The sequence below is a fragment of the Microtus oregoni genome, unplaced genomic scaffold (assembly GCF_018167655.1).
Source record: "Microtus oregoni isolate MIOR12 unplaced genomic scaffold, Mior012 000121F_001, whole genome shotgun sequence".
Classification (NCBI taxonomy): domain Eukaryota; kingdom Metazoa; phylum Chordata; class Mammalia; order Rodentia; family Cricetidae; genus Microtus; species Microtus oregoni.
The window spans coordinates 849,827-869,708 of record NW_024544751.1 but is presented as its reverse complement, the minus strand read 5'-3'; the positions used below and the strand labels follow the sequence as shown (position 1 = coordinate 869,708).

Sequence of the window (19,882 nt, the reverse complement as noted above, 5' to 3'; positions counted from 1 at the left end):
AATAAAATTAGACCTATATCTATCACACTGAACAAAAATTAGACCCAAGTATACCAACGGCTTCAGTTTGAAACCTAAAACTGCTAAAAGAAACATATGCTGTACCTTATAAGATATAGAGGTAGGAAATGACTTTCTAAATAGGACTACATTTGCTCAGGAATTAAAACTAACAATTGAAAAGTAGAACTTTATAAAACTTAAGGCTTTTGCACAGCTAATGAAACAATCAAGGAAAGATAAGGCTAACAGAGCAGCAGACACTCTATCAGCTCCACATTTGACAGAGTATTAATATCCAGAATACATAAAGAGCTAAAAAAAAAAGTCAAGATACAAATAAAGGGTTCTCAAGTAAAAAAATTAGCTAAGAAATATCTCCAAAAGGGTTCTTCATCTGTAGCAATTAGGGGAATACAAATTAAAAAACTTGGAGATTTCGTCCCATCCTAGTCAGAAAGGCTAAGATAAATAAAAAAACATCTGACAATAAATTCTGGTTAAATGTGGAGAAAGAGGAACCCTCATTCATTATTGATAGGAATGTAAACTAGAAAAGCCAATATATAAATCAGTATAGAGAATCTTTAAAAAGTTAAGAATAAGTACACCATATAACCCAGTTACACCACTCCTTTGTCCAAAGGACTCAACATTCTACTGCACAGATCTTTCTCAGTTATGTTTGTTGTCCTCAGTTCACAATAAGTAGGAAATACAAGCAACTTAAATGCCTTTCAACAAATGAATGAATGATGAAAATATAGTACATGTATATAATGGTACAGAAAATTTGAAAGTAAATGGACAAGACTGGAAAATATTATGATGATTGAGGTATCTCAGACACATAAAGAACAATGCTGTATCTTTTCTATCATCTGTGCTTCGTGTCTCTAAATAATCAGATGTGATATATAACCTGAAGTAACCACAGAAACAAAAGGGAGAAAATCCCATTGGTGGTGAGGTTAAAGAGGGGAATATCAGGATACAGGTGATATGAAGGAGATAAAGGAAAAATGGGTAGGGGTCTTGAGTTTGGGAGTGGAGAAGGAGATCAATACAGAAGAGAAAGGGGGAAGAGAGGCAAATGCCACTAAGGATATTTACAAAAGCCTTGAGGAGTCATATTATTTTATATTTACCTAAAATTTCTATTTACTTAAAGTTATGCCACTTGGGCTAATGATGTTCCCCTCCTCCATGAAAAAGCTGTAGACTATCTAACAACAACCACAAACCCACACAGAACCAGGTATGAGAAACCTTCTTTCAAGATGTTAGTCAGGGTAGTTGCAGAGATGCCCCCAAACAATATAAGCTATTGCTCTTACCCTTAGCTGCCTACCAGAGGTTGATGGTAAGTCCCTATTGCTGAATGTAATGGTTTTTCTGTCTCTTTAAGAGATAAGCTATGCCCATTCCCTCTCTGCTTGCAGCCTTGGTCTCTCTTCTCCATCTTTGTCTGGAGGAGGCAGCTTCTGACTCTCCACACTTCCATCTTCTCCCTATAACCCACCTAATAAATGTTCAACTTCACTCTGCATGGTGTGCCTATCTGTCTGTCTCTCATCTGCCCACCACCCACATGGCTAGCCACTTGGGACCAGCCACCTTCGGAGACCTGCCGTGTGGTCTCGTGCCTGGGACGGGATGCTCTCGGGACCCACTACCCCCTGCCTGCAGGGGATCCCACAGCAAGCTACTCGGGGATCCACAGCAATTTTTAATAATCATTACATTAGTGCCACAAGACTCAGGAAGCTCTCCTGACTTAAACCCCTTCCCAGGGTCAGGATCCTTAACCAGGTATTTTTCTTTCTCCACAACCACATGTTCCATATGCCTGAGTGAGATTTCTACAGTGTGATTTCTACTCACACCACCAGCTTCGATTGCTGAGTTTCCCCCATTCTGCTATGCTTCTCTTAGCTAAAACTGTGTTTGGACTGACCTGGGGGGTCAGTCTGCTCGTGCTAGACTGGGGCCCAAGTCCCTCAGATTCTTCTTTTTCCATTTCTTTTCTTTTCTTTTTTCTTTTTTTCCCTTCCCGTAAAAGGTTGCTTGGAATGGCCTCTGGCCTCTCTGGCTTCTGAGTCACCCCGACCAGATCCAGCCAGGCCATAGCACCCCACCTGGGGTCAGGGGACGCCCGGCCATGGGTCCTGCAGTGTTCATACCGATTTGCACCCTGCCTATAGGGGGACATGTCCCATTATAAACCTTGTGGTGTTTGGCAGGTTTTCACAATTTCAGCTAAGTAGCAAGCCATCTATGTCTGTCTCCCCTGAGATGGAAGCCTTTTAGAGGCCCAAAACCCCCAAGCCTACTTCTTTAGCTGTTACCCTCACTCCGCTGGTGTCTTGCCAGCTCCACTTTTATGGGAGCTTTCTGACTACTGTCAGTGGGAGCTTTCTAACTACTTCAGCACACAGGCAAACAGACCCTGCCATGATTACTGCTGCCAACAAGGTTGGTCGGATCCACCAGGCGGCTTTATTCAATTTCAGCTTTTTGCTCCCAACCTTGGCTTGTGGCATGGTGCAGCTTTTTCAGTTCTAGCCTTTTGGTCCCCTCTGTGGCTTTTGGCATGGCAGCTCAGCAACAGGGTGGATCACGCCTCTAGGTTTCTACTTATTAAGCTTAAAATCCCTTCAGCTCAAAAATTGTGGCTTTTTCATACAACATGTGACCACTGCCATTTTGACTGGGGTCAGGTGACTTCACCACCATCTTGGCTGAGAGAGAGGTCAGGTAACTAAGTTCCACCATCTTTACTGAGGTATTCCCTGCCTGGTTCTCCAGTGTTAACTCTGTTACATGGGTGACCTTACTGCCAAGCCAGGTCAGGTGACCAGGTTCTCCCATCTTTACTGAAGTATACCCTGCCTTGTCCCCCAGTTTTCATTAAATTCCTCTTATTGGCTTAGTTGCATGTGTTTTGTTCAGTGGCATGCCTTTGGTAGGGCCCACCAAGAGCATCCACTTTGCCCAATTCCTGTTCACTCTCTGTGTGTTCATACATGTAACTTAAATGCACCTGTGTTTAATGTTATAATTGTTCATTGCATCTCAGTTCAGACTACAAAAACAATAAGTCTCATGTTTTAAACTGGTATGTACTTTTAAGTTTCTTGCAAAAATACTTTATATTTAATCCAACCCTCATTTAGAATATATTAAGCTGTTCTCTGCTATTGTTAGTTCTGCCATTAACCTTTTATTGCAAACAGATTTTTCTTCTTTCTGTCTTTTTATGAGTGTAAACCTTACCTGTTAAGTTGAGAGCCAGTATGGTCAAACTTAGACCCAGCTCTCCAGGCAGATTCTATACTGTATCTGTACCTGATAAACAGCACTCAACTGCTCAGAGATCTGGGGAATATGGCATTTAGATATTTAATCATTAAAAACTTTTCATAAAAAAAAAGAGACAGGTTGGCTTCTAGCAGCAGCACTCTATTTCCTTCAAAGAAGATAGAAGACAAATGTGATGTGGGAAGGTCATTTGTCAATCTGTTGTTTCATTGGTTAATCAATAAAGAAAACTGCTTGGTCTGATAGGTCAGAAAATTAGGTAGGTGGAGTAGACAGAACAGAATGTTGGGAAGAAGGGAAGTGAGCCAGACGCCATGCCTCTCCTCTCTGGGGCAGACGTGATGAAGCTCCAGCCCAGGATGGACATATACTAGAATTCTTTCCGGTAAGCCACTACTTAGGAGTTCTACACAGATTACTAAATATGGGTTAAGCAAGATATGAGAGTTAGCTAAGAAGAGGCTAGATATAATGGGCCAAGCAGTGTTTAAAAGAATACAATTTTGTGTGTTGTTATTTCGGGTCATAAGCTAGCCAGGCGGCCGGGAACTGGGTGGCAGGAACACAGCCCGCTGCTCCTTCAACACAAATGGTCACAGAAAAACATCCATCTGCAATTCACTGCAACTGCCAAGTGCTGACCACTGGGAAAAAACTGCTTTTTATCTAAACTAAAGATCGCCTGACATGGACAGAATCACTGAAACTGACAGCCTAGCTGCTCAGGTCAAGGTAGGCTTGTCTTCCTACAGATTTCTCAGCCCACAGGATCTTCTAGAGCCTGGCAGGCCCTGCACTGAACAGCACAAGGCAAATGCGACCTTCAGCAGCCATGGAGGACCCGGAGGAGTAGCTCTTGGTGCCAACCAAGTAAATTCTCTGTCATTTTTTAAATAAGTAACTCAGGTAAAATTTTATCCTTCTCAAAGATCTCTGATGCAGTTTGACAGCTGAGAGGTTCTATCAGTTTAAAAGGACAACCTCACCAAACAAATTTCAGTAAAATATAAATACAAGACCTGTAAGTTATAAAGGTATGAGGGCAAATACAAGTTATCAAACTTCTTTCTCATGCTGCCTTCCATAGTCTTAAAAATATTTTCATTGTGCAAAAAATAATCTGTCACAGTCATTCTGACATAAACATGCCACTGTTTATACAATGTGTATGTGTAAAACTTCCGTTTTCACAAACTCAAAGAATTCTTGTGAGTTCCAGGGAGCTGAATTGAAGGATCCACCTTAAACAGGTCAGATACATCCCCTCAATTCCCTAATCCTAAAAAAATTTTTTCCCTTAACTTTGTCCTCTGTTCTGCCAATATCTTAAATAGGTGTAAGAGACACCAGACATTTTCATACCACAAACACTGGACAGGAGCAAAGAGAACAACTATGCTAGGATGTGACCAGAACCCAGCCTTCTCAGGTTCCCCCCAAAGATGACACCCACAAATAAGCAGGAAGAAGCCTTGAGAATCTGCTGCCCCAATTCCTTTAACCTGTGGTGCCTTTGTATTATAAAAAAGAGATGGGAATGTAATCGTTGTTTTGTCTCTTTAAGAGGCAAGCCACGCCCACCCTTCACTGCTTGCAGCCTTGGTCTCTCTTCTCCATCTTCCTCTAGAGGAGTCAGCTTCTGCCTCTCTCTCTCCCCTTCCCCCCTTCTCTCCTCTTCTCCCCCTTTCTCTTCTCTTCCCCTCCATAACCCATCTAATAAATGTCCAACTTCACTCTGCATGGTGTGCCTATCTGTCTGTCTCTCACCTGCCTGCTGCCCACATGGCTAGCACTGGGAATGCTGCCAGGGACCAACCACCTTTGGAGACCTGTTGTGTGGTCTCATGCCCCAGTCCTGCCTGGGACTGGCTGCTCTCAGGACCTGCTGCCCCCTGCCTGCAGGGGATCCTGCAGCAAGCTACTCGGGGATCCACAGCAATTTTTAATAATCATTACACTGAAGACACCACATACCTTGGACAAAGACTTGAAGGAAGGATTCAAGCTGGGCCTGAACTGAAAGCTTTCTTCCCCATGTCTAGCTTTCCTGGTACTAAAAAGTGTCATGAAAACTGCCAAAGGAGGGAAGCACCCAACAGTCTACCCAGCTAGGATTTCTGTAAACCAAAACAACAACCAGCATGGCACGAGATCCCTAAAAGTACAATAGTGACAGTCCTATCTTCATGGTAAGCAACAGCTGTCTAATTAGACTTAAGGCCCTTCAACAGGGAGAACATAATGTCTGCTACTGGAAAGCCAGCCAACTTCCCAGAGCTAGTGAGGTTACTGATCTTAGAGAAGAACCTAAGAACCTATGCTGCTTTACTAGACTGGCATAATTCCTAACTGCACTCTAAAACTTATCCTTATGCCCACAGATCAGTGTAATTATCACCTTTCATCTAAGAAGCTTCTCTTTGCAGCATGTGGACAGCATCAGAGAAAACCATAAATGGTCAAGATGCAGAAATCAAATGATCACAGGGTGCCTACCCCCAGCTGATATATATAGCACAAAGCTGTATATCCTGCACATAAGGTTTGGGGAATATTGTGGGAGGAGGGAAGGAAAGACTGTAAGAGACAGAGGACCAGGAAAGCTGCTGTGAGATGTGTCTCCTAGAAATGACAGGAAATCTGTGTCCATGAAATCTCAACAGTGTGGCTGCCTCAACAAAACCTGAACGATGGCAATGCCAACAGACATGCGAATGTGGAAGGGGAATCTCACAAGCCCCACTCCTACACAAAGAACTACAGGCAATTACTAACCACTGAGAGAGGAAGAATTTGTCTTTCTCAGAGATGAGCCCCCTAATTGGTTATCCAATACCAAGTGGTCAGCCCTCAAACTACATACACATAAGCAACACTAAATGGGTTCAGCGTATATGTAACAATACTAATCAAAGAAAAATAGGATATGAATTTAAGAAAAGGTGGAGCATAGAAAGGTTTTGGGGAGAGAAAGAAGGAAATGATATAATTATATTCTACTTAAAATAAAAAAATTAAAGACATAGAATGCTATGTGATTATAGTGAAGTCTCAGCAAATGGTAGGTATTACTCATTCTAGTATCATTATTGGGTCTGTTCCACTAGCCCCTGAAGAAAACGAAGAATGTTTGTTTCCTGGTAAAGTTGAAATACTAAAAGATAGTCAAAAGAAAATGACATAATGAATTTAGGTCAAATATAGTAGGCACACCCAAGGAATTTAATTTAAGCCACAAACTAAGTAAGAATAAATGTGAATCTTTTAGTTTTATTTCTCCCTACTGGTTAAATGACAATGTGCCCATGTGTTATGCTGGTTAATTTCTGGAATGTCCAACTTTTTACCTTACTCATTAGAAGTTATGCGTAGCTCTGTTTCAGTCCTCTGTCTAATTTAATTAAGTCCATATTTGTCAAGCCCTAAAGATGCAATTAGAATAAAGAGAAACACTTAAAGGAGAGGGAAGGAAAGAAAGGGTAATAGATACATGTGACATGAAAGCAGAAGGGGAGACCTACTTGGTTAGGGAAAGAAGCAGCCTGAAACCACATGAGACACAAAGGAAGGTAATGGGTAAGGATGATGAATTAGACCAAAATATACTCGCATAGGCATAAATAAACCATAGGAAATCTTATTACTTTGTATGTTTACTTAAAAAATAAAATTAAAAAAAAACAGTGAAATGATAACTGTAAGTTCCCAACTACATTTGAAGATTTAGGAGAGAGCAAGAACAAATAATTCTGATAGGAAGGAGTCAACACTTTTTCTGTAAAGTAACAAACAAACAAACAAGTGTGGCATTGCCAACATATGAGAGGCTGAAGCAGGAGGATCATGATTTCAAGGCCAGTGTGGGCAACATAGTAAAACCCAAGTTTCAAAGAAAAGTTGATAAATAAACTCTGTCCTGGAAGTATAAACAAAACAACATACATTGTATAAAGTCAGGAGTAGAGATATGTGTTTAATAAATTTTTATTGCTAGCTACATTAAGAAGGACTGAGAAGAAAATGTAGAAAGGCCTCACAGTAACTTTTCAATGTTCTTTGAGTCAAAGCTTTCCTAAGAGTAAATTATTTTTTCTAATCTAGCTGTAAAACCTCTAATAGCTGGAAGACACAGGTTTGGGGTGCAAGGAGATAGTAATTTCCCTCCAGTAGCAAGAGGAATATCTCCCAAAGTTTCTAATTGTATAAGTGAACTTATGTGCTATTAGCTAGCTGCTTAGATTTCAGGAAAAGTTACGCTGATTCCATGCTCCCCCCACAGAGACTATCTCAAACAGGGGCTAAATCAAATATGTGATTTTAATCAATTCTGCAATGATGATAGCATTTTCAATTTATGCACTAACACACACAATCCATGGAAAAAGAAAGAGAGAAGAGGCCTATAACTCCATCAACCACAGATGGTCTTCCACCAGCACCAAGAGGTAATGTGGTAGTCACCAATGTGCCTCACTAAAAATATTCTTAATGGAGAGAAAATGATGTCACAGTCTCTCCTTTATAATATGAGACAACGCCAGTTGAATCTTACCTTTTTCTCAGAGAAATTTTAGCAGCTCCCTTGCTTGTCCTCTTGGAAGCATGGCTCCTATGCTCTGTATCATCTTCCTTCTTTGACTGCACAGTTTGACTTTGAGAAGTCTACAAAAAAGACAGCAAATTAAGAGAATCACATATCATCCAATAATTGATTTTTATAAGAAACTCAAGGCAGGTTCACCATCCTAGACAGCTTATTTGGATATTCGCAGAAGTCAAAACCTAAAATTTTCATAAAACATATGGCACCGGACCAACCAACCACAGTGGGAGCTACAATAAGTACAATAATACTGGTACACATAAAAAATAGCAGCCCCAAGTGTTCCCAAGAGATGTAGGACACAATTTTAATTTCCATGCCAGGCATACTGGCTCATGAATAACTAACAAGATAGTTTAGTTTGTCTTATGTTTTGACTTAAAATGCATAGAGGACACAAGAAATACAACTAATTTTATTGTCTAGTTTTGCCAAGAACAACTAGCTACTCAGGCTAGATCTTTAAGACACATCTACTTAAAATACCACCATTCTATTTTGTCAAGTGGTATTTATTTAATATTTGTCTCTCAAGAATATGCCCTTCACTAATCTTGACTACTCTATTAAACAGTAGGAGAAATCATTAATCTGAATAATGTCAATAAAAAGTCAACTTAAAGGTTATACCTTTAAAATAAGTGCTGTGGGATAATGCTCTTGTACACAGTAAAGATTTGTCACTCAAATTGGTTTAATAAAACCCCTATTGGCCAGTAGCCAGGCAGGAAATATAGGTGGAGCAACAAGACTAGAAAAATTCTAGGAAGAGGATAGGCAGAGAAGCAGATGCATTCAGAGGAAGTAAGATGTGAATGCCTGACTGAGAAAAGGTACCAAGCCACATGGTTGAACATATATAAGAATTATGAGTTAATTTGAGTTGTAAGAGCTACTTAATAATAAGTCTGAGCAACAGGCCAAACAGTTTATAAATATAAGACTCTTGTATTAATGAGTTTATTTAGGACTGAATGGCTGTGGGACCAGGCAGGACAGAAACTTCCATCTACAAATGAGCCTAATTATATTTCAAATAAATACTATTATTATAATTACATTAAATGAAAAAACAAAAAAATACAAGAATCAACTAATCTAAGTAATTTATAAGTACATTACTTGACTGTATATCCTCAGTCAGGATGGATATCCAAGGAATGGATATAGTGAATAAATATGAAACACTGTTTATTAGCTTTGTTTTGTGACATAAATATGAAAGTGCTGCTTTGAAACTGCTGCATTACAATGTTGAGTAAATGTCTTGATGATCTGGGATTAGTGCCCTTATTTGTGATACCAAAGGGAATTTTCTTGCCTTTCTACTATACGAGGACACAGATAGAAAATAGCATCTATGAGGAATAGTCCCCAACCCAATGCCAAATCTACTGGCATCTTCATTTTGGATTTCCTAGCTTCTAGAACTGTACATAATGAATTTCTAATGTTGGGGCTGGAGAGATGGATTAGTGAGTAAAAACATATGTTGCTCTCCAGAGCACCTGGGTTAGATCCTCAGCACCCACATGGCAGCTCATACTGTTTGAACTTCAGTTCCAGGGTATGTGACCTCTTCTGGCCTCTGTAGGCACCACATAACCATGAAAATGAAACACCTATACACTGTTGTAAAAAGAGCAGCAGTCTGCTTCCAGCTGCCCTGCTTCCTGCTAGCTTTTCCCAAAATAATTACAAGGAAACTATATTCATTTAAACACTGCCTGGCCCATTATATCCAGCCTCTTCTTGGCTAACTCTCACATCTTAATTAACCCATTTCTAATAATCTGTATATCACCACATTACTGTGGCTTACTGGGATGAGCCTAACCTACATCTGTCTCAGAGAGAAGAGCCATGGCATCTCCCTGACTCTGCTTTCTTTCTCCCAGTTCTGTCTACTCCACCTATCTAAGCTGCTGTCCTATCAAAAGGCCTAGGCAGTTTCTTTATTTAACCGATGAAAGTAACACATAGACAGAAAACCCTTCTACTCCATTTCCCCTTTTTCTGTTTAAACAAAAAAAGGCTTTAACATAGTAAAATTACATATAGCAAGACAGTTAAAAAGCAAGAATTACAGTTACAATATTTCTATTTTATCTTAATCATAACAAAGGAAATCTATAACTAACCATTCTTCAACTCCATCAAAGACTCCAGAAGGATATAATATTACCTAAGTAAACAAGAAGTAAGCAACTTCCAAAACTCCAGAAATGACAGAGACATCTCACTACCTGTACAGTCACCTAAAGTTCTTTTGTACTGTTGGGGCATCCATCTTCAGAATGGCACCCACATGGATAACTGCATCCACAAAAAGCCTGATAAAGCTTGGGAAAGAACAGAGTAAAGCATGTTTTCTTGGTAGCAGAAATTTCTTGGGTCTGCTCTGCTTGCTAGAGGCAAGCAAGCACTCTCATCTAAGAGAGGCTTCCTGACTCAGCTTTAGTTGCAAAACCTTGCAGCTCTTTTTAGAGGTCCTGCCAAGAAACACTTAAATAGTGTTGAAGAAAAGCTGACCATATGCTTTTCGGGTTTCAGCCATAGCAGGAAAAAAAAGCTGCGCCGTTTTAAAATGCCAGCTTTCTGGGCTGTCCTGCCAGGGCAAACTCTGACTCTTTCAGGCAAGCAGTCCGACTGAGTGTGGTCTGTGAGCAGAATGCTGCAGCTTGTTTGCTGTCAGGGACCTTGAAACACTGTAGAGTTGTGGCAATAAACACGGCTCTGGCCTGTACCTCAGCCACAAGGCTGGAATAGCAGAAAGCTAAGGAATGGGCTGGATCCAGCCGGCAAAGCCATGGCTTTAATCCTACCCATATTGCTTAGTTAGTTAAAGACTCATGTGGTCAGAAAAAGAGAGAGATATACAGTAAAGATAGATTCAGAGAAGAAAAACACCTCTAAATGGTTTACAGTGTGTTAAAAATATATACAGGCTAAAGGTTAAAGTCTTTAAAAAAAAAACAAGAGTAGTTGGGTGTGGTGGTACACACCTTTAATCCCAATGCCTGAGAGGCAGAGGCAGACAGACATCTGTAAATTCAAGTTGTGGTGGCAGACACCTTTAATCCCAGCACTGGGGTGGCAGAGACAGAGGGACCTCTGTGAGTTCAAGGACAGCCTGATCTATAGAGTGAATTCCAGGACAAAGATACACAGAGAACCTGTCTCAAAAAGCCAAAAGTTAAAAGTAAAAATAAAAGAAACAGAGGTTAAAGTAAAGCCACATAAAGATGAAAAATACACAGAGAATTTTGATACTATATGCTATTATTCTCTTTTTGAATTGTTTGAGTGCTGAGGAAGGAGCAACAGCTGCTAAAAGATATTTGCTTATAAATGCTGCTGAATTAATCTAAGATAGGTATTTTGAAAATACCTTGACTTCAAAATTGAAGTAAAAAAGTATGTTACTTTGGAGAAGAGATTTTGCTTTTGTTTACACAGGAAATGAGAGGCTGTGGGTTCGTTCTGAGTTAAGAAAAATCAGGTTTGATCAAGGAAGACCACCTGAGAAATCTCTGGTAGGAACAGATGGCCCGATATCAGAGTTCTACATCCAAAACAGATTCAAGACTGCTGCCTGAGGTGATCAAGACTCACTGGATACTCCAGTCAGTACTTGATAATTCTGAATTTTCTTTAGGTCCCCATAAGATTATCAGTGCCCCCAACCAGCTGGAAGTAGCTTGGAATAATACTAACTATAAGTCTCCATGTATTTATTTGGGAGTTGAGCAGTGAGCCCCCAAAGAGCAAAGAGAAAAAAACAACTACATTGTCCCATTCCACACATTCCCATTAGGGATTCTGAATGAAAAGGACCAAGGGAAGTTAAACTAAGACAGACCGCTTTTCTAATTTGTGTACCTACCTTGTTTCAGCCAAATTCCTAGAGCCATTATTTAACAGGATACCAGTCTCAATGGCAAGAAAATGGCACACTGGATTTCTAAATTCTCACAGACTGTGACAATTTCTACCATGGAACAAGCAGATGGTCTGAAATAATTTATCTCTAAATCTTCTTTGTTTCCCCCTCTCCTCTCTCCTTCTGATCACTGGGTTCAGTGTTACAGAGATGCAAATGCCTTTGGGGTATGGGTAATATTGAAATAGTTTCACATGCTGTTTTACTCTACTAAAAAGCTGGCTGTGGGAATGGGATTTGGCCCGCACACTTTAGACAAGCATGTTTGTCTCCAAGGCCTGCCTGTCCTGGGTCAGGCTGCCCTCTGACCCTGTGACAGGGAAAAGAACCACAACAGGACAGACCAGGAAAGAGATACTATGTGCTTGAGAATAGCTAAAAAAAAACTATATTCAGCAGATGTTACTGTTGTTTATCCCATGGTATTTAAATGTTTTACTCAAGAGAACTTTATTTATAAAATTAATATGGTTAAATGTAATCACATGTTTAGCTCTCGAATACCACTCCCCCCTTCTTGGTTTTGTTTAAAATGTTCTGCAAAGTCATGGATATCTTTGAAGCTTCTGCAGAAATGTAAGCTTTCTTTGTCCTGGGATCTGTAAGATCATTGGGAGTATGGTTTTAAAAGTCTGTAAAATCCCAGCAGAGCAAAAGGTATCTTAAATCTTGTAACAAAAAGGGTTGGTAATTAAAAATCTATGTATAGGTATTCTTAATTTGCTATACCATACCACAGATGTTACTTAGACTCAACTTTTATTTAGGAAAATTGATTTTTAAATTAGACTAAGGAGGCAATACCAGGCCTCCAAGATGGTTTGTTTTTATTTTATTTTCCTTAGGTTAAGGAGGCAACACCAGGTTCTAAGATATTTTGCATAAGGATGAATCTTTTAGGATTTTTTTTGAGACAGGGTTTCTCTATGTAACCCTGGCTGTCCTGGAACTTGTTCTGTAGACCAGGCTAGCCTTGAACTCAGAGATCCCTCTGCCTCCAAAGTTCCAGTATTAAAGGCGTGCACCACCATCACCCAGCTAAGGATGAACTTTGTATGATGATTTTTGTCCTAAGAGTGGAAAACAACACATGAGGACAAAACCATGAACTAGAGTTACAGAAAATATGATTTAGGAACAACATATGTTTGATGATTAAGGTTTATAATTTTCTAAGAGTATAATGGTCTATTCAGTTTAACAGAAACTGATTTAAAACATACATCTAATCACTTATCTCTTTGCTAACTTTGTTAGGCTTTAGCTATTTAGAAAAACCATGTCATAAAAAAACTGCAATATTTTGTAAATATACATTATAAAAGGATCAGGAAAACAAGGTTCTTAGTCTCTCTTTGAAATGTATTTATTGTTTAAAGTTTATTTTCATACTAAAGGACCTTCATTTTAAAATGTTATAAATTTTAAAGCTAAAACTTGATAAAGAAAAGATTATGAAATCCTAATCTTATAAAATATACATATTGTAAACTGTCAAAGATAATTAAAACATACAAATTAATGATCAATCACCTTATAAATGATCAAATTCTTTTTTTAATTTTTATTATGTATATAGTATTCTGCCTGCATATATGCCAGATCTCATTACAGATGGTTGTGAGCCACCATATGGTTGCTGAGAATTGAACTCAGGACCTCTGGAAGAGCAGACAGTGCTCTTAACCATTGAGCCATCTCTCCAGCCCAATGATCAAATTCTTTAATGCGCTCAAAACCATGTTTGTAGTCATGCTAAACACAAACGTAATTTGTTTACAATCACAAGCATGGAGGGAGAAACCAATTTTTATCTCCCATTATATAATCTTCTGTATATATATTGTCAAAGTTAAGCCTGAAACAAGTAACTGAAATCAAGTTTAAAATAAATTTAAAATTTTTTAAATGGTCCTCAAACCTCCCAGAGATCTGCTAAACATGGCATTTAAGGTGTTTAATGAAAGGAGGGAGCAAGAAAGACCCCAAAAGCTTCCAATGATAGATGGAAATAACTGCTTGTGGAAGCAGCCCTGAGGCCACTTCTAAAAAAACTGGGCACCAGCAGACTTCACCCAAAACCTGGTTCAAATGTGGCAACACCAGTCACTGGATGAAGAATGGCACCTCACTTCACCCTCCGCCAGAACCCTCCCCAATCTGTGGACATGCAGGACACTGTCTCCCTTTGTCTCATCAAAGTAGGTTAGTCCTCCAAGCTCCTCCTCCGCTGGAAGATCTCTCAGGTTTTCTGGGCCTGGTGGCTGAAAACTGGTAATGCCCTGGGATCTTAGCCCCCAACAAAATCATCAAAATTACCATGGAGGAGCCTAGGGTAACTGGTTAGATAGTGGGCTGTGGGTATATATTGTTTATATTCTAACAAATATAAAGCTTGCTTGAAGATCAAAAGACAGAGCTAGCCACTAGTTAACCATAAAGGTCTGGAGGTCTGTACAGACAGAAAGTGATATGGCTGGGCAGAGAGAGGAATATAAAGTGGGAGGAGACAGTAGTTTGGCCCTTTTTCGGCTGGGGAGTTAGCAAGGTAAGAGTTAGCTGTGGCTTGCTCCTTCCTCTCTCTAATCTTCCAGCATTTACCTTGATATCTGGCTCCAGGTTTTTATTATTAAGACCAATTAGAACTCATGCAACAGTGGACAAGACTCATTTTAATTGCTATGGAGGCCGTTTGGTCCATACTTCCCATTTCCTCCAGTAAGTTATCCCCCTCATATCTCTGTGATGGGTATTGATGGCTGGCTCCACCAGTCTGCAGCTACAGGTCTGACCCTTTGAAGTTTGATAGACATGAGGTAATTTTGATTGTCACTATGACTAGGCTAATTATAGAATTTAAATCCTGGGATACAGAAGTGATGGGTGAGGTCAACTTTACAGAAAAGAAAAAATGGTCTTACCCAAAACTCTTATAGTGCTTGAATTTGTAAAGCTACTCTGAACTACGATTATTCTATTATAACATTTCCAAAGTCGAGGGAGCCATCTCTGGATCTTAGGTAAACATAATCTCCCATAGTTTTGATAGTTATTTACAATTCATATACTAGTCACTGCTTAATGTCTCCAGGGAACATATAAATTGACCTAAATGGTATGTTCCAGTAAAAAGAGCTTCTATAGTTTGTGAAATTGTGTCACTGTATGTCCAAATAAATTCTGCTGTCAACATTCTGAGAGTGTCAAGGTCTGCTGGTAAACAAGAAAGATTGCTCAAGATAAAGATAAAAAATATGTATTTTATGTAAACATGTAATTTTATGTAAAAATATGTAAAACTACAGAAAAGAATGGGAATAGCATACTCACATTAGTGAGGTCTTCAAAAGCTGATCTCTTTTTTTCTGTGTCTGGAGATGAAGGTGAAAATGTTGTATAGTCATCCTCCTCACTCTGTAAAAATAAGAGGCAAAAGAGCATGGCCAAGTGTATATAATCCCTTTGGAACTTTAGGTCATATTCAGGGCTTGAATAAACTCCACAATATGTATACTAAATCTTATGATGTACAATGAAAGTTTATTTTGGGTACCTGAAGATGTTTACAGTCACTGAAGAATATAGTCTTTGATGATAGGGACAAACGACGAAGAGACTAGATGAGCCTCAGCACAAATTTCAAAATGGGTAAAACAGCTTGGTGAACCTAATTTATTCTCTTTCTCTTCCCGAAGTTATGGTTATACAATTCAAGTTTAACTATCAACACTACTAAGTGATTCTTTCAAAAGGGCTACCTCCAGGTAAGTTAGTTAAATAAACCAAGTAAGTGCCTCTTATACTAAATGCACTTGTTTAATATTTATTCAATAAGGACAATAGTGTACAATCAGCTCTCTACTACATATTGACCTTGGAAGAGTCATTCAATCTGTGAGACTCAATTTTCTTATCAATGAAATTAGAATGATAACCCAAATTACAGAGACTTTATGGATTACAAAAGAGAACATACTTTTGAAAGTGTTTTGCTATAACTGTGCTAAAGATGAAACCCAGAGTCCTGTATATCATAAGTAAATTTTCTATAATAAAATACATTTTTTAGTCTGTATAAATTGTAAATAGAAAGAAATATCACTTTAAAACCATGTAGTTCTAGTCTACAAGTGAAGGGGCACCAGCCCACTTGAACGTGTGACTCTGCAGGCCTTGCCCTAATCCCCATTCCCTCTACCTTGCTATATCTATTTGATTATTTTCCTAAAGCTAGCCACCGAGGTCTATTCCCTTATTTGGCCACTTCCTCCTCCTGAGGCCTACCAAAGTACAGCAATCAAAAGTCCCCTTTGGCTCACCTAATTAACACGCTCAATTAAATACCTCATCCTAACACGGGCTTTCCTCCTTTACCTTTATAAACCACCTTTTGCCTATGTGCCATGTCTGTCTCCCCTCTGTCCAGAGGCAGTCCTTTGTCCTCTGAGACAAATACTCCTTCTCCCTTTCCCTTGTGCCCTTCCCCTTCTCCCTCATCCCTATCTCCTTTACCACAGTGTCCTGGCCCTTGTAACACAGACCTCCCCTTCTTCTCCTCTTAAAATTCCACCTGCAAGGCCATTTGCTGCTCTTTTCTGCCTGAGTCAGAAAGCAGCCACTTTTTAACTTCTCTTCCCTGCTTAATTAGGGATCTCTCTGTGAAAACAGGTGTTTGTTTGGGTGTGGTTTGTGCCTAATCCCGGGTCCAGGAGGAAGCCCCTGTTGTGTGGGTGTCCCCTTAAATATGGAGTTAGAAGTTGAGAGAAATTATTCTTGCAGCAATTTTTTCTCTCCTTTAACAGTTCCTATTTGGTGAATATCTCTCAAATGTCAGATTTCTCTCTTAAAATTCTAAGAACAAACTCCGTCTTACCCATAGAAGAAATTTCTTACAATTATTAAACAGAACACTGGGATAGGACCACTTGCTTTGTGCTAGCTACATCATTAACAGTATATGATGCTATAAGTGCTCAAAACCTTGGATAATTGTATTCATGACACAACACACTATTCCAGAAAAAGACTGCAAGTCTAGGGGAGCTAAGAATTACTTCAGTTAAAAAGTAAACCACTCATCTTTATCTTATTTGTGATAAATAATCCTAGTACAAATAATTAGCAAATAATAAAACAGTACTTTTCTTTCAAGCTTTTTTTTTAAATTGTCAGTTTATCTTCTAGTTCTTACTTAGTATTACTGTTAGAAATTATCTCCTCCATATAAAATTAACAATGGATACTGAACTCAATAAAACTCATCCTTACAAAGTGTGGCCAAAGAAAGTTGGGGTTGGAAAAAATAATAGCCATAAAAGAAAACATACAATGTCATAACTACAATCAGAACATTTGATACAAATGAAAGCTCAATCAAGGTATTAAATCTTTTCTGATAAGTTAACATGAGAAAAATCCATGATTCCCTCCATGAAAATCATTTTACTCAAAGTAAAAATTAATAGAAACGATGCCCATCTATGCACCGTCATACATTTCCCCAGCTGGGCAAGGGGCTGGAGATTGAAACACACAAACACACACAGACAGAGACACAGATCATCCTTGAAACAGGAATGCCCCAAGAATGCCCCCTTTATTGTGTTCCAGGGCAGCTTATATAGGGATCCTTAACTGATAGCCACGCCCCAGCCAAACCCACCAGCAATCACCCTCCTGCCATCAGGAACTTCTGAGGGCCTCGTGCTCAGAGCAGCTGTAGGCACTCAGATGAGGGGAAAACAAGTTGTTTCAGGATCTGGGGGTTCACTGCTCCCAACACTGCACAGAACACCAGAGTCTGCAGTGCTAGAGGTTGAACACAGAAAAGCACAGGCACAGTCAAAGAAAGCATAAGGCCTAATGCTGTCTGCTTCAAGAAACTCAATGTAAATTTACGACTGTTAATATAACTCTTGTTAAAATATATGGTGATGAATATAGCACACAATAGGGTCAGAATGTCAATGTTAAATCAGGAAAATTTAAGTGTACCAGTACATTCTTAAAATTTAAAGTGGTTGAGTATTCTATATCTAACATGTTTGGGACTAGCTGTTTCTTGGTTTTCAGTTTTTTCACATTTGAAATATTGACATATACGTAATTAAATATCTTCAGGATGGGACCCAGGGATATTTATTTTTAATTCTTTTTTGAAACATTTATTACTACTTTAATTATGTATATGTATTACATATGCTTTGGTATGGGCACATGACTACATGTGCCCATGTAGACCAGAGGCATGGGATTCCACGAAGCAAGTTGCTCAGGCGAGGATGAGCAAGAGGCAGGAGGAGATGTGACCATGAGACATGCACAATGAGGCTGAGGCTCAGATGTGTGCCCTGGGAGGACAACCCCCTGTGGTCTCACCCACACAAGTGACAAAGTCACGGTCATCTCCATTCACACAGATATACGTCCCACCCTGTCCCACCCGGACCCACCCGGGTGCTGTAAATTGAACATGGATCATCTGGAAAAGCAACACACCCTCTAAAAATCCAAGCAATCTTTTCAGTATCAAAATTTATTTTAATTATGTGCATGTGTGTGCTCCTGCATGTGGGTATGTGCACATAAATGTGGGTACCCACAGAAGCCAGACGAGGGCTTCAGATACCCTGGAGCTGGAGCTGGAGCTGGAGCTTCAAGCTGTTGGAAGCCACCAGATATGGGTTCTGGATTGAACTTCAATCCTCTCGAAGAGCAGCAAAAGCTCTCAACCACAGAGTTACTTCTCCAGTCTTTCTTTTTAAAGAATCTCACTAGCATATATTCACTGTTCAAAGCAATTAGTTTCATATTGATATTTTGTTCAAGTATATCATATACTTGAATATATTTTATTCCTCCATTACTCTCCCCTCCCCCTATTGCCCAAATTTCAGATTTGTATTATATATACACATTATAAAAGTAAAGCTTGAAGCCAAGCAGTGGTGGTGTACACCTTTAATCCCAGTACTCGGGAGGCAGAGGCAGAAGCCAGAAGAGGGCTTCAGATACCCTGGAGCTGGAGCTACAAGTTGTTGTAAGCCACCAGATATGGGTGGCTTACAGATATTGAGTTCGAGGCCAGCCTGGGCTACAGAGTGAGTACCAGAACAGGCTCAGAGCTACACAAAGAAACCCTGTCTCGAAAAAAAAAAATACCTTGAAGGCAATTTATACATTATTTTTAGTGGATCTGAATTTTTGTATGTATGTTGTTTGCATGCATGCATATATATGCAGGTTTGCATATGCGTGAGTATACATATGTGTGCAAGTGTGTACATGTGCAAATGTGTGCCTTGCATGTGGAAGTCTAAGGCTGATATCAGAGATCTCTTTCTCTTGCTCTCACGTTATTCACTGAGGCAGTGTTACTCAGCTGAATCTAGAGTTTGCCTATACAGCCGGTGTGACTAGCCAGCCTGCTCCATGGATCCTGTTTTTGCCTTCTGAGCACTAGAATTACTGGCAAGCTGTCATACCCACTCAGCATTTACATGAATGCTAGGTCTTCAAACTGGTCCTTGTGCTTGTAACTCCTTCCATCACTGCACAATCTCGCTTCCATTAGTATGCCTGCAGTCTGACTGTAAACTCCATTGATTGAGACTAAATATGGGACTTTCTGCTTGCAGAATTAGGTCAGCACTCAAAGAGTTTAAAGACTTTGAAAATTTTTAATATTGGATTTTCAAATTAGGGATACTCAATCTGAATATTTAAAAAGTATGATAATATTCTTACTGACAAAATGTACTACCAAGAATGTACTACAGCCTCCTGGAGCTTTCTAAAAGAATATAAAAGTATAGACATGATCATTAACGAGAACTCACTATTGTTTGGCTTTGAAAGATGTAGAAAATGGCCTTGACTTCATCCATACATATTGAAGTATGAGTAGAATCTATACCTTTTGCTCAAGTTACTTAGGGTTGATGGCTGGGACAGAACCTAAGGCCTTGCACACGTTAGGCAAGGGCTCAACCCTGAACCAAATTTTAATTCCTAGC

The 19,882-nt window shown here is 39.4% G+C and overlaps 1 protein-coding gene across 1 annotated transcript in view; it reads right to left on the bottom strand.

Moving 5' to 3' along the window:
• Positions 1 to 18,272, bottom strand: part of Ccnb3 (cyclin B3) — a 45,321-nt gene extending 27,049 nt beyond the window's left edge. The window contains exons 1-3 of the mRNA XM_041646159.1: positions 18,246 to 18,272; positions 15,198 to 15,281; positions 7,874 to 7,983 (exon numbers count right to left, since the gene is read on the bottom strand). Of these exons, the coding sequence (XP_041502093.1) occupies positions 7,874 to 7,983; positions 15,198 to 15,281; positions 18,246 to 18,272 (221 nt within the window). The remainder of the gene's footprint in view (positions 1 to 7,873; positions 7,984 to 15,197; positions 15,282 to 18,245) is intronic.
• Positions 18,273 to 19,882: the final 1,610 nt, after the last annotated feature.